Genomic DNA, 12,574 nt, shown 5'->3' with positions numbered 1-12,574 from the left:
TATGTAAATTAAAGAGAACAACAGCAAGGTCATTTTAGCCCAAACCATAGAAAAGACAATTTTTAAGGTACATTTGACTAAGGTTTGAACCATTTGTTTCATTAAGTTTTGCTCTTCTGCTTGTCTGGGATACTCATTATGATTGCATTGGCAACAGCAGTACATACAATGTCAGTGAGTACAGTGTGCCTTTAATATGGTAGATGGCAATCTGTTCACTTGTGTGATAATGTTAGTGAAGGCAAGTTGGTTTTAATGAAAACCAGATTTATAGTCAGTGGTGACCAATGCTTCAAATATCAATGATTAATGTATAAAGACTAAAAACTAGGTAACTTACTTCCCAAAAGCAAAGCACTCCAACGTCACTGATTGTTTGGAAAGAGTATATGTCTCAGCAGGGAACCGCAATTTAATACTTGGGGCATACAGACGGGGCTCTGCGGCAAGATAAAAAAAAAAACAATTATAGTTCATTATTTCACAGTTCGAAAGGTTTAAAAATGCTGTAGCTACCAATCAGCTGCTTTGTATTTTTTAGTGACTGCACTATTGTTACCTCAAAGCTGATTGGTTGTCGTGGGCAACATCTCCACTGGCACACTAGATTGTTAATTTTGGTATAATGTGTGTATAAACTTGGAGATTAAGCAAAATTAATTGTGGCAGGAACAATGGCCGCTGCCACTTACATTGGAACATTTTCTACACAGATCTGGGATTAGTTACACGTAGACAGGGCCGGCGCCACCACTAGGCAAATCTAGGCATTTGCCTAGGGCGCCGGTCACTGGAGGGCGGTATTTCGCCCCCCCTTGCCACCCGGGTACCTGTCCTGCGGCATATATGTGCGTATATAAAGCTGGCGGCAGCGGGGGGTCCCTGCAGTCAATAAGAAATAACGAGCGCTATCCGCCGGCCCCGGGCTATGCGGAAGCACTTCTGTTTTTGAAACACTGGCCGCACGCTGATTGGCTGAGATTCCACCAATCAGCGTGCGCCGTGCGGCCAGTGTTTCCAAAACAGATGCGCTTCCGCATAGCCCGGCGGATAGCGCTCGTTATTTCTTATTGACTGCAGGGACCCCCCTCTGCCGCCGCCGCCACTAGCTTTACAGCACCGCAGGACAGGTACCCGGGCGGCAGACACCGGGGCGCCCCCACCCCGACTTGCCTGGGGCGCTCCGGTGCCTTGCACTGGCCCTGCACGTAGGTGAACAAGCAAAACCATCTCCAGTGGTTTCATTGCATTTGCATTGTAGTTTTGTTGCTTCATTGGTTTAAATAAGATGCATATATTAAGGAAAAATATGAATTACGAGAATAAGTTGCAAAGTTTGTGGCACCATCAAAGTAAAGGTGTATTCGGACCATGGGCGGATTTAAGGGGGGGAGGCACGCATAGTAATTCCTGTTGCATAGTAATTTTTTTTTTTTACAATTTATAAAGATCAGGCCATCGGGGCCAGGCGCAGTAGAAGCCAGTGGCTTTGGACATGCCTGCACTAGGCAATTTACCTGCAATTTGGCCTCATTTCCTGCATTGCGGTGATCAGTCACAAAGAAAAGAGCCCAAATTGCAGGTGAATTACAGCATGACTGTTTCGATTCACGCACTCAAGCCTGCGAGTCGCACCAGCTGCACAAGCAATCGCTTGCATTGCTTTTGAGCTGGACAGGCTTGACTGGGATCACATGCAATATATTGGGAGGCTCAACAGGGATTTTCCGGCGACTTCCATGAGGGGAGAAGTTGCCGGAGTACAATAGGGGTCAATTTATTTTTTAAATGATTGCACCTACAGCAATGAGGAATGCCTACCAGGGTGCCTGCATATTGCATACTACCAGTTTTTAGCAGTTTATGCACAATTTATCTGAGACACTCACCATTGTGGCTGATGCTGAGTTGGGTGAAGCTGCTATAAACACTTTTGGTGGTAAAAGCGATGTGGCTGGTAGTCAGACAGGAATATCCCCCTTCATCATCTGCCTTTGTGTGAGAGATGTATAGGTTTCCTGTCGCTTGGGATACAAAATACCTGCTGTCAGCAGGCAGGAACGTAGGGGACTCATTCAGTAGCCAGCGGTATGACAAAGCTGCAAGAAAATGGTTATATCGTCAATAACACAAACAATGGTGGTTTGGGACCCCAAGTTGAAGTCTCAATAGTAGAGTTAGCAATCACGATTAGTGAATAATAATCAGAAAGAGTCATAAAAACAGCTAAAAGCTTTATACAATGTTGATCCTTTGGTATGGTTTTATCAATTGTTAACATGACTAGGATACGATCAATGTAGAAAGGATCTCAATGCGTTTCATCTCTAGAAATACTTCATCAGGGGTCATTCAATAGCTGCCATATCACAGAATGTACATGAATATGTAATACCCCCATTCTCGGGTATTACAGTGTTAAATGTGCACATCGGGGGGTTAACTCATTGGTAGCTTCTTGCACATGAACAGCACAAGACTGCAGTTTTGTGAAGGAGGGCTTTAGGACCCAACGTGTAGAGAGTGTGCTGAGACAGGAAGTCAGGGGTAGATTTATTAAGCTCGGTGAAGTCATGGTTGTGTCTGGTTTTTATCACCGGCCAATCAGCTCCTACCAGTCATTTTTCAAACCAAGCTTGTAACTTCACAGTTAGGAGCTGATTGGCCGGTGATAAAAAACCAGCCACATTATAACTTCACCAAGCTTAATAAATCTGCCCCTCAGTATTGTGAGAGAGGACCATGTAGCTGCTCTAAGGATCTGAGGAGAGAGTCCCAGACGGTACTGTGCTGAGAGCTGTATTTGGAGCTTGGCTGGGACCCTGAGCTGTGGAAAGTCGCAGCAGAGAATGCAAGAGCTTTGACTCAAGTACCAGAGACCCAGGTGCAATAACAGGTACAGAAACAGGAAACAGCAGAGGCAGAGGCTTGTTAGAGGCACCATGGAGAGCTGTGAGTCCTTTCCTACTACTGCAGCCTGTGCAAGTCAGACAGTCTACAGCTGCACCAGATAGAACCTACTGTACACAGGGCAGGCTACAAGGCGGGTCAAAGGGGACACCTGTATCGGGCCTCAAGCTTGTTAGGGGCCCCAAGGTTCTGAGGTGCTCAGGTGGTGTTAGCATAGCTGCAGCAATGCAGTGACTAGCAATGGTTTATAAAGGCACCCCCTGGTTCCTGTAAGGGTACTTACTCGGACCCTCCTCTGGTATTAGTGAAATATTGTAACAATAAAAAAAAACATTCAATATGTAGTATACGGAAAAAAATTTGCTCAAGGGGGCGGGGTTAGGGGGGGCCCACCAGAGATATCAGTGTACCGGGCCCCAAGATTTCTGTTGCCGGCCCTGACTGTACATAGACATACAAGCAGACAGCCAGCTTCAGAAAGCAACAATTACTGCATATTGAGCCCCAGCAATGAGTGTACACCATTCTACTGCCAAACAGATGCCAGCAGGCCTCAGAGGAGTGGTGAGCCTTGTACTATGACATTGTGCTACCCTGACACCCCTCATAGATGCTGTTATTGGTAAAGACTTTTATGGCCTATTGACATAAAGTAAAACTTTTCATATAATAGCTAATATATATAAATCCTTTCCACTATGACATTCCCACCTGTGGCTGGATCTGGAATAACAAGCCTACTGTTATATTGGATGTTAAGACTTTGCCAGGATTACAAAGACACTTGCATACTGTATCTTTGGGAATACTTATGCCAGTTGTACCTCTTGACAATGTCTGCCATGATTGCTTGATTATATAGCTACATCATACTTATTTTTTAACACTCACATGAGCAAAGATGCATTGCAAAAAGTTGATAAAAACCCAAAGAAGACCTGATTCACAATCAAAGCACATTTTTATTACCTGGATAATGTAGTGGGGGATTACATGGCAGCATAACTCCCCATCCCTCTGTTGCTTTCACTGGATCCTTCTCCTCAAGGGGGAACTCATGCAAATCTGAGACATGATATAAAGAATCAAAATGTGTAGTGGTATTGCTGATGATAGCCAATGCAAAGTTAATAGCGCTTTGAGGTTTTCTACGTACATCCAAAGCGCAGGGAGACTTCATTGCTGAGCACTGTACCCCTGGGGTTAGAGGCCACACACTGATAGGTTCCTGTGTGTTGAGATTGTGTAGGGCTAGAGATGGCCAGGTTCCCGCCCACAAGTTGGTAACTGGGGTTTTCCTCTAAGTTCAGCTCTGTGCCATTGAGCTTCCATCTGCAAGTAGGTTATAAAGGCAGAATTACTGATTAAATAAACAGCAGCAATAGAAATAGTTACATTTAGGAACTTATTCTGTGGATGTAATGCCGCCCACAGGGCCACCAGCCACCCCTCGCTGGCCAAGATCCCCCGCAGACATGCGAATGGATGTTTTGCATAAACCTCCATTTACAGCCTTGGGTGCGGGGGCAAAATCATTTAATGGTCGCCAAGGGGAGCATGTACATCAGAATCATCCCCCATAATGTAGGTTCCCTATACTACTATTTTTACATATATTAAAAACGTTACAATATTTTTTTAAAGCATGTTTCAGTGGGGCACTTTACAAGGTGCAGGGAATATAGCAATGAAGGTGATCTGAATGTGAAAGGTGCTTGGCACGGCAGTGCTACAGATGAAGCCCCTGCCATCCTTGGCCGGCTACACTGAACTGGGACACGCATGCGTCTCACACACACACGCGTCTCAGTCTCTCGGCGGGGACGCTGCGTGTTCCTGCCCGTGTCCGCTTCAGGGAGACAGGCAGGGTTAGGGGCCGCTTGGGGCGGCGATGGTGACGGCAGGGGAGGCAGCGGGGACTGGAGGCAGGCTCCGTTGCCCAGGGGGTGCGCGAATGTCTCGTGTGTGCGCGCCCCCTGGCGGGGCTGGCATAAGAAACACCAGCCCTGCAAAGAGGGGACAAGACCCATCTGTATGTTGTCCTGCCTTATGCTGGCCACAGTACAACTACAGTATTTGCTTGGATGGAATAAAAATATGGTAGTGGATGGGAGAAAATGTAATATTTACTTCAGAAATTTGCTCCCAAAATCTGGAAAAGGACAAAAACTGTCGCTCAGACACGGTACTGTAGTTGAACCTGTTTGATTTAAACAATTTGACTGAATGTTTTTGTCCATTTTCCTGGGTTTGTGAGCACATTTCTGATTGTCCTTAAATTCCATACAGTACCAGATTGTTATTCCATCCATGCAACTAGTTGGATGGTTGGAGGAAATTAGGTCTGATGTGTGGCCAGCATTAGGCCTCCATTCCCCTTCCCACTACTGAAGCACCTACATTGCTAATGAATATCACTGCATGCTCTGTAATTGTGCTATTGGGCTCAATAATGCATTGTTCTGCCCATGTCACTGATGAAAGAATAGGCACATGTTTGGTTCACAGCATGCCTGTACTCCTAACATGAATTGCTATGAAACTGTCATAACTCCAAATAAAAGTAAGGAAAGGCTTTTACAAAGGCAAAAGCCATATCAGAGGTTGTTCTATTAGACCAGTGGTAGCCAACTCCAGTCCTCGAGAGCTACCAACAGTTCACATTTTCCAGACAACCTGCTGCACAGGTGCACTCATTACTCACTGACACATTTTAAAAGATCCACAGGTGGAGCTAATTACTCAAATTATTAATTGAATCCCAGTTCATAACATCCATGTTACAAAAAATTATTCCAGAAATGTGCATGTCTCACATTTGTTGCCATAAAATAAAATGACATTCCATTGGCGAAATATTTGTGTGTCCCCCCCCAACACACACACACAAACACAGCACCCTATATGAATACATGTATGCATGTGTGCAGGGGTGTAGCGAGGGCGCAGCATGCGTAGCACGAGCTCTGGGCGTCGCAAGATCACAGTGTGCCGGAGCCGTGCACCGCAAACTGTGCCGCCTGCTCACCCGCTGAAACTTGCAAGGGTGGAGAGGTGCCCCCTTGGGTGCAGGAGCCCAGCGGCAGATGACTTCATTGCCTCTAAGAGTTACGCCTCTGTGATATTCCACACAGGGTTTAGTGGAGTCTACAGAGTTTATCTGTCAGGACTATCCCTCCCTAAAATACATCACCATGAAAGGAGCTATCCACTCAGCAGAAGGGTGCGCAAGCAGCTCCAGATCAATAATGGGGCAAATAAGATAAAGCTAATTTAGACAAAGGGTGGGATGTACTTAAATGAAAATGTGGTAAAAATCCCATTTTGGGAGTTTTACCGCATTTTCAAATGCACTAAAGCCCGGATGCCAGTATACCACTGTGGGTAATAACGCCAGCAAAAACTTGGCAATACCCTATAGAAGCCTATGGGATCCGTCCCTCCCAGCATGCCCCGCAGCCGGCGCCATCACTTTGCGTATGTGCAGAGGGTCTCCTGTTTCTCAAACCCAGAAGTCCAGAGCCACATCGCATAGACAGCTCTGTCCTTTGCGTTAATAATCGCATACAGATGTAGCCCCTGTCCAGAGCCGGCCCTAGGCATAGGCAAACTAGGCAATTGCCTAGGGCATTTGGAAAGCCTATGGGCACCAGCAGCTTCTGCTGATTAAAATGATATGCAACATGCCTATATTCTGTGTGTGAGTGAGGCTGTATCTGCATATGAAATAGTGTATTCATGGAAATCACTGTAACATAGCAATCCGTATGCAGGTACAGCCACAGTCGCACACAGAATATAGGCATGTCGCATATCATTTTAATCATCTGAAGCTCCTTGTGTGTCCCAGTCACATAACAATGCAAATAAGATGAATTTTCAGCAAAAAAGGCACCCAACATTAGCAGAACTGGCCAGGAGCTGCATGGCCTATTGAGGCAAGATGTATGAGGTAACATCTGTATCCAAACAGAGGCAGAGGTCACATTGTTAGCGGCTCTGGGAGTGCTGTCTGGGGGTGGGTTGGTTGTGCAATAGTGTTCGGCATATGTGTAAGGGGCATTATATGTGTCATGTATAAATGCATTAATAATGTGCGACATGTGTAACAGGCATAATGTGTGTCATGTGTATAAGGGCATTAATTATGTGCAACATATGTGTAATGGACATTATGTGTGTCATGTGTATAATTGCATTAATAATGTGCAACATATGTGTAAGGGGCATTATGTGTGTTATGTGTATAAGGGCATTAATAAAGTGCAACATATGTGTAAGGGGCATTATGTGTGTCATTATGTGTATGAGGGCATTAATAAAGGTTGGCATAATGTGTAAGGGGCATTATGCTTATAAGGACATTAATAATGTGTGTCATGTGTAAGGGGCTATGTGGTATTATCAGGAGTGCCGAGAGAAAGGGGTAGGGGGGTACAAATTACTCCGGGCAAAGTCTGATGGAAGGGCCCAGTGGGGGCCCCGGGCCCCCTCCCCTTAAATGACAGCAGCAGCTGCAGCTCTTCTCCTCTGCCCAGCACACACTGCTTTGTTCTGGGTTTCAGTGTGGCCATGGAGGTGCTTAAAATACAATATTTTCTCAGGATTGTTTTCTAAGGGTATAATGTGAATAATGTGAGGAGTAATGTATTTAAGGTAAAGTGGTACTAATGTGTGATGAAACGTGAATAAGGGACACCATAACATGATATAATGTGAATAAAGTTGCACTACTGTGCGGCATAATTTGAATTGGGGGTACTATTGTGTGGCCATGCCCCTTCCCAGCAAGAACACACCCCTGCTTGGACTGCGCACCGAATGTGTGCACGGTTTCTATTTAAAATATTGCGGGTAGGAGCACCAAAATGATGAGGGTTGATGGTGCTGGGAAAGGGGAGCAGGTTCAGAGGCAGAACTAGTGGCGGTGCTAGGGGGCACCAGCCAAAATATTGCCTAGGGCATCATTTAGGCTAGGGCCGGCTCTGCCCCTGTCACCTTTGCTCGGCGCCCGCCAGAGCCTCCCCTCTGGCGGGCGCCGGCAGACAGGGACTACATTGAACCGGGGCCCGCGTGCGTCTCATGTGCATGCGCGTCCCAATCCTTTCGCAGCGGGGCAGCGGCATCCTGCCCATCTCTGCTTCAGGGAGACGGGCAGGGTTAGGGGGGGGTCGGGCATTGAGGGGGACTGGTGGCGGGGAAGGCAGTGGGGACCTGGGGGGAGCTCAATTGCCACGGGGCACGCGAGTATCTGGTGTGCGTGCGCCCCCTGGCGGGTGCTGGTGAGAAATTCACCAGCCCCTTCCTGGATGAGCCAGGCTCCATCTGTATGTTAGTGCATATGTGATTATTAAGAATGTGGCAGTCGGGGAATACCGGCGATATGGGGCAGTAGGTGTTAGTGCATCCACCCAAAGAGCTTTTCAAACTACCCTGTGCAAATTGAAGGCAAAATGAAGGTAAAGCACATGTACTGTACATTGCTGCAGTTAAGTGATATATTGGTTAGCATGACAGAAAAAGTAGCAAAATACAGCACTTGAATAATTAGATTAGTTTGGTACTAACACTAAAAGCAATTGCAGCCTTCAAAAAGTGGTTTCTATTGAACAAATAAATACATAAAATGTATAATAAATACATACTGTATACAGGAAAAAATCAATATGAAATCCACATGAGTAGTGACCTCGGGAAGGTTGTTATGTACAGATACAGAGACCTTGCTCCTCCAACAATACATGGTGATGGCAAAACATATTAGACGTACTATAAAGATTTACACATGATAATAGATGCAAAATTCTCATCCCACAGCATTGATGGGTTCAGTGTCCTCATAATTTATGTGTGTTGTATAGATGGCATTTAACTATGTTGTGGATGTGCTGGTTTATTTCTGATTGATTGCTTAGCAGATAGATAGAAAGATAGTAACTATTGAAATCTGTAATATATATGTGCATCTACAAATACACGGTCTCTTGTCTCCTGACCTGTAGGTAGCAGATGGGATTGCCCGTGCACGGCAGGACAGGGTGAGTTGCTCCTCTGAACCTTCAGGAAACAATGTGTTCTGGGGCTGCTCCTCAAACACTGGACCATATCCTTCCGTCAATCCTTTGGTAGGGTACAAGGCTAGTGTGAAAAATAGGTTATATGTTACAAACAGTTTGCTTATAAAGAAAAACACAGGGGTATCATTACATATCTCTACTTACATATACTGGCACTTATCACAGCAATTAACTATTTATACAGTAATTTGCCATGTTGGGATTTCTCCTGTAGCCCAAAGGAAATCTCCACTCCTCAAGAGTAAGGTAATGGCAATAAGGGCATGTGAGCTAACGTATACACATATATATGTTACCTGTAGGGGAAATACAGCAAGTTCTATCAGGCTTCTCTTGGTCCTCTGATGTGTAAATAAATTTAAAGTTCTTAAAGACATATATTCGCATTAATTATTTGCAGAGGCAAATATATTAAAGGTAGAGCGCAGCACAAACCCCAATAGAAATCTGTATAAATTGAAACGGAAACAGTCATCCGTTTAGTGCGGCTGCTAACCTGACACAAAAGGATTCAGAGCGCAGGTTACAAACAAAAATCCATTCTCTTGGTCCCCGATGCTGGATATAGCTAAAACTATCAGGATGGCTTTTGTTAGCAGTGAAATTCCACAACTAAAAATTGCCATACTCAGTCTGTTGGAGCCTATGGGTCAGATTCTCTAAGCTTCAAAAGTGATAAAATGGAGAGTGATAAACAGCCAGCCAATCAGCTCCTGTCTGACATTTTTCAAACACAGTTTATGACATGGCAGGTAGGAGCTCATCGGCTGGCTGTTTATCACTCTCCATTTTATCACTTTGGAAGATTAGAGAATCTGGCCCTAAATCTGTCATTTCTCCACAGTTTACATCTTGGTAAACTGGGGAAATCAGCATAAACTCTTTTCTCTGGCCAAAATGAGTCAATACCAGAGCAAGGAGTTACCATTTCTTCAGAAATAGAAGTATCGTTACTGTCTGAGAACAGAAAACAATCTATAAATAACATAAAACTGTGAACATATTGTGGCATTTAATGGTATTATATGATCACCCAACCTAATTAAAAAAAAAAAGGACAGAGCAAAATATAAGCAAGAAATAGTATGTACAGTATTGTGGAAATACAGTATAGTTGAATTTCCCTCAACGTACCTGCATAAGAGAGGAGAACAGAGGACATAAGAAAGGCAGAGGACGGAGGCAGCATGGTGTTTCTGCACAGGGAGAGAATACATTGGTAAGTGGACAGTGGAAATAGGGAAGCAAGAACGGAATGAGGAAAATACATTTATGTACTCTGTATGTGTGTATATCTTTATATATATATATATATATATATATATATATATATATATATATATATATATATATATATATATATTAGGGATGTGCGGACTCGGATTCCAGAGACCCGAGCCCCCACGGACGTCATCAATCAGAGCACAGGTCCGAGCAGCGCAAAACGTCATCGCCTGGCGCCGGATTTCGCGAGGCTTTAAATAGCGGCTCCCGCGCCCGCCATCTTCACTCCAGTCTAGGAGCGGGTTGGGAGAGGGTGTGCTGGTGCTGCTGCTGGGGCTTAAACTTAAACTTGACCTTGAAACCGCAATATTTTTTTGGCTGGGGCTGTCTGCTGTCTGTCTCCCTCAGTACTGCTCTCCTCTCTGCTTAGGGTGGGATCACCCTAGCAAGGAGGACAGTCGGCTCTAACTGTGTACTTGTAGTACTACTGTCTCCTCTGTGCTGGGGCCTACCTCTGGTGCTGTGCTGTACCTAATATAATAATTATATATATATATATATATATATATATATATATATATAGTCCACTGGTGCTGCCTGCTAGTGCCTGCACTGAATAGAGGCTGCCAGTACCTACTCAGTCCACTGGTGCCACTGACAGTGCTACTGCCTAAGTACCTACCTAGTAGTACTACCTATAGTACCTACTAAGCTGCTATATTATTTAATTAAAAATAATACCTGTCCTGCAGTGCTGCCTGGAACTGTAATAAATAATGCTGCTGGACTGGTGCACTGCCCATCCAGTACCTAATAAATTAATTAATTATTATAATTTCTGCTGGTGCATATAGTAGTCTGCTACTGCTGTAACTACCTGTGTGCTGCCCACTGCCAGTGCTACTGCCTACCAAGTAGTTTATCTACCTACTAGGCTGCTATATTATTTAATTAAAAAAATAATACCTGTGCTGCCTGTAACTGTAATAATAATTAATTATAAATAATTCTGCTGGACTGGTGCACTGGCCAACCAGTACCTAATAAAACATAATTAATTATCATTATAAATTCTGCTGGTGCATAGTAGTCTGCTCCTGCTGTAATAATTGATTACCTGTGTGGTGCCCACTGCCAGTGCTACTGCCTACCTAGTAGTTTCTCTACCTACTACTAGGCTGCTATATTATTTAATTAAAAAATAATACCTGTCCTGCATAAATAATTCTGCTGGACTCGTGCACTGCCTAACCGGTACCTTATAATTAATTATTATAAATTCTGCTGGTGTACCGCACATATACTAGTATTGCCGACGTATATATTATCTACCTGTCTTGTGCCTAGTGCTGCCGTATCTACCTGTCTTGTGTCACCACTGCCTAGTACTGCCATATCTACTTGTTTTGTGCCCACTGCCTAGTACTGCTGTATCTACCGTCTGGTGCCTAGTACTGCCGTATCTACCTGTCTTGTGCCCAGTACTGCCGTATCTACCTGTCTTGTGCCCAGTACTGCCGTATCTACCTGTCTTGTGCCCACTGCCTAGTACTGCTGTATCTACCGTCTGGTGCCTAGTACTTCTGTATCTACCGTCTGGTGCCTAGTACTGCCGTATCTACCGTCTGGTGCCCACTGCCATATCTACCTGTCTTGTGCCCACTGCCTAGTACTGCTGTATCTACCGTCTAGTACTGCCGTATCTACCGTCTGGTGCCCACTGCCATATCTACCTGTCTTGTGCCCACTGCCTAGTACTGCTGTATCCATCGTCTGGTGCCTAGTACTGCTGTATCTACCGTCTGGTGCCTAGTACTGCCGTATCTACCGTCTGGTGCCGACTGCCATATCTACCTGTCTTGTGCCCACTGCCTAGTACTGCTGTATCTACCGTCTGGTGCCTAGTACTGCTGTATCTACCGTCTGGTGCCTAGTACTGCCGTATCTACCGTCTGGTGCCCACTGCCATATCTACCTGTCTTGTGCCCACTGCCTAGTACTGCTGTATCTACCGTCTGCTGCCTAGTACTGCTGTATCTACCGTCTGGTGCCTAGTACTGCCGTATCTACCTGTCTGGTCTGGCGCACACTGCCTAATACTGCCGTATCTACCGTCTGTTTTGGGGCTCACTGCTTAATACTGGCGTATCTACCGTCTGGTCTGGGGCTCACTGCCTAATACTACCGTATCTACCTGTCTGGTCTGGCGCTCACTGCCTAATACTGCCGTATCTACCTGTCTGGTCTGGGGCTCACTGCCTAATACTGCCGTATCTGCCTGTCTGGTCTGGCGCACACTGCCTAATACTGCCGTATCTACCATCTGTTTTGGTGCTCACTGCCTAATACTGGCGTATCTACCA

The 12,574-nt window shown here is 45.1% G+C and overlaps 1 protein-coding gene across 1 annotated transcript in view; it reads right to left on the bottom strand.

Annotated features, from left to right (window-relative positions):
- The window catches only part of CNTN2 (contactin 2), an 87,075-nt gene that overhangs the window by 31,178 nt on the left and 43,323 nt on the right, over positions 1-12,574 (bottom strand). Inside the window, exons 3-8 of the mRNA XM_083172923.1 lie at positions 10,122-10,183; positions 8,907-9,048; positions 4,067-4,242; positions 3,880-3,975; positions 1,890-2,099; positions 341-440 (exon numbers count right to left, since the gene is read on the bottom strand). Of these exons, the coding sequence (XP_083029049.1) occupies positions 341-440; positions 1,890-2,099; positions 3,880-3,975; positions 4,067-4,242; positions 8,907-9,048; positions 10,122-10,176 (779 nt within the window). The 5' untranslated portion in view covers positions 10,177-10,183. The remainder of the gene's footprint in view (positions 1-340; positions 441-1,889; positions 2,100-3,879; positions 3,976-4,066; positions 4,243-8,906; positions 9,049-10,121; positions 10,184-12,574) is intronic.

This window comes from Crinia signifera, chromosome 2, assembly GCF_055691185.1.
Source record: "Crinia signifera chromosome 2, ASM5569118v1, whole genome shotgun sequence".
NCBI lineage: Eukaryota > Metazoa > Chordata > Amphibia > Anura > Myobatrachidae > Crinia > Crinia signifera.
Note: the sequence above shows the minus strand (reverse complement) of the source record. Positions and strands in the feature narration are given on the sequence as shown.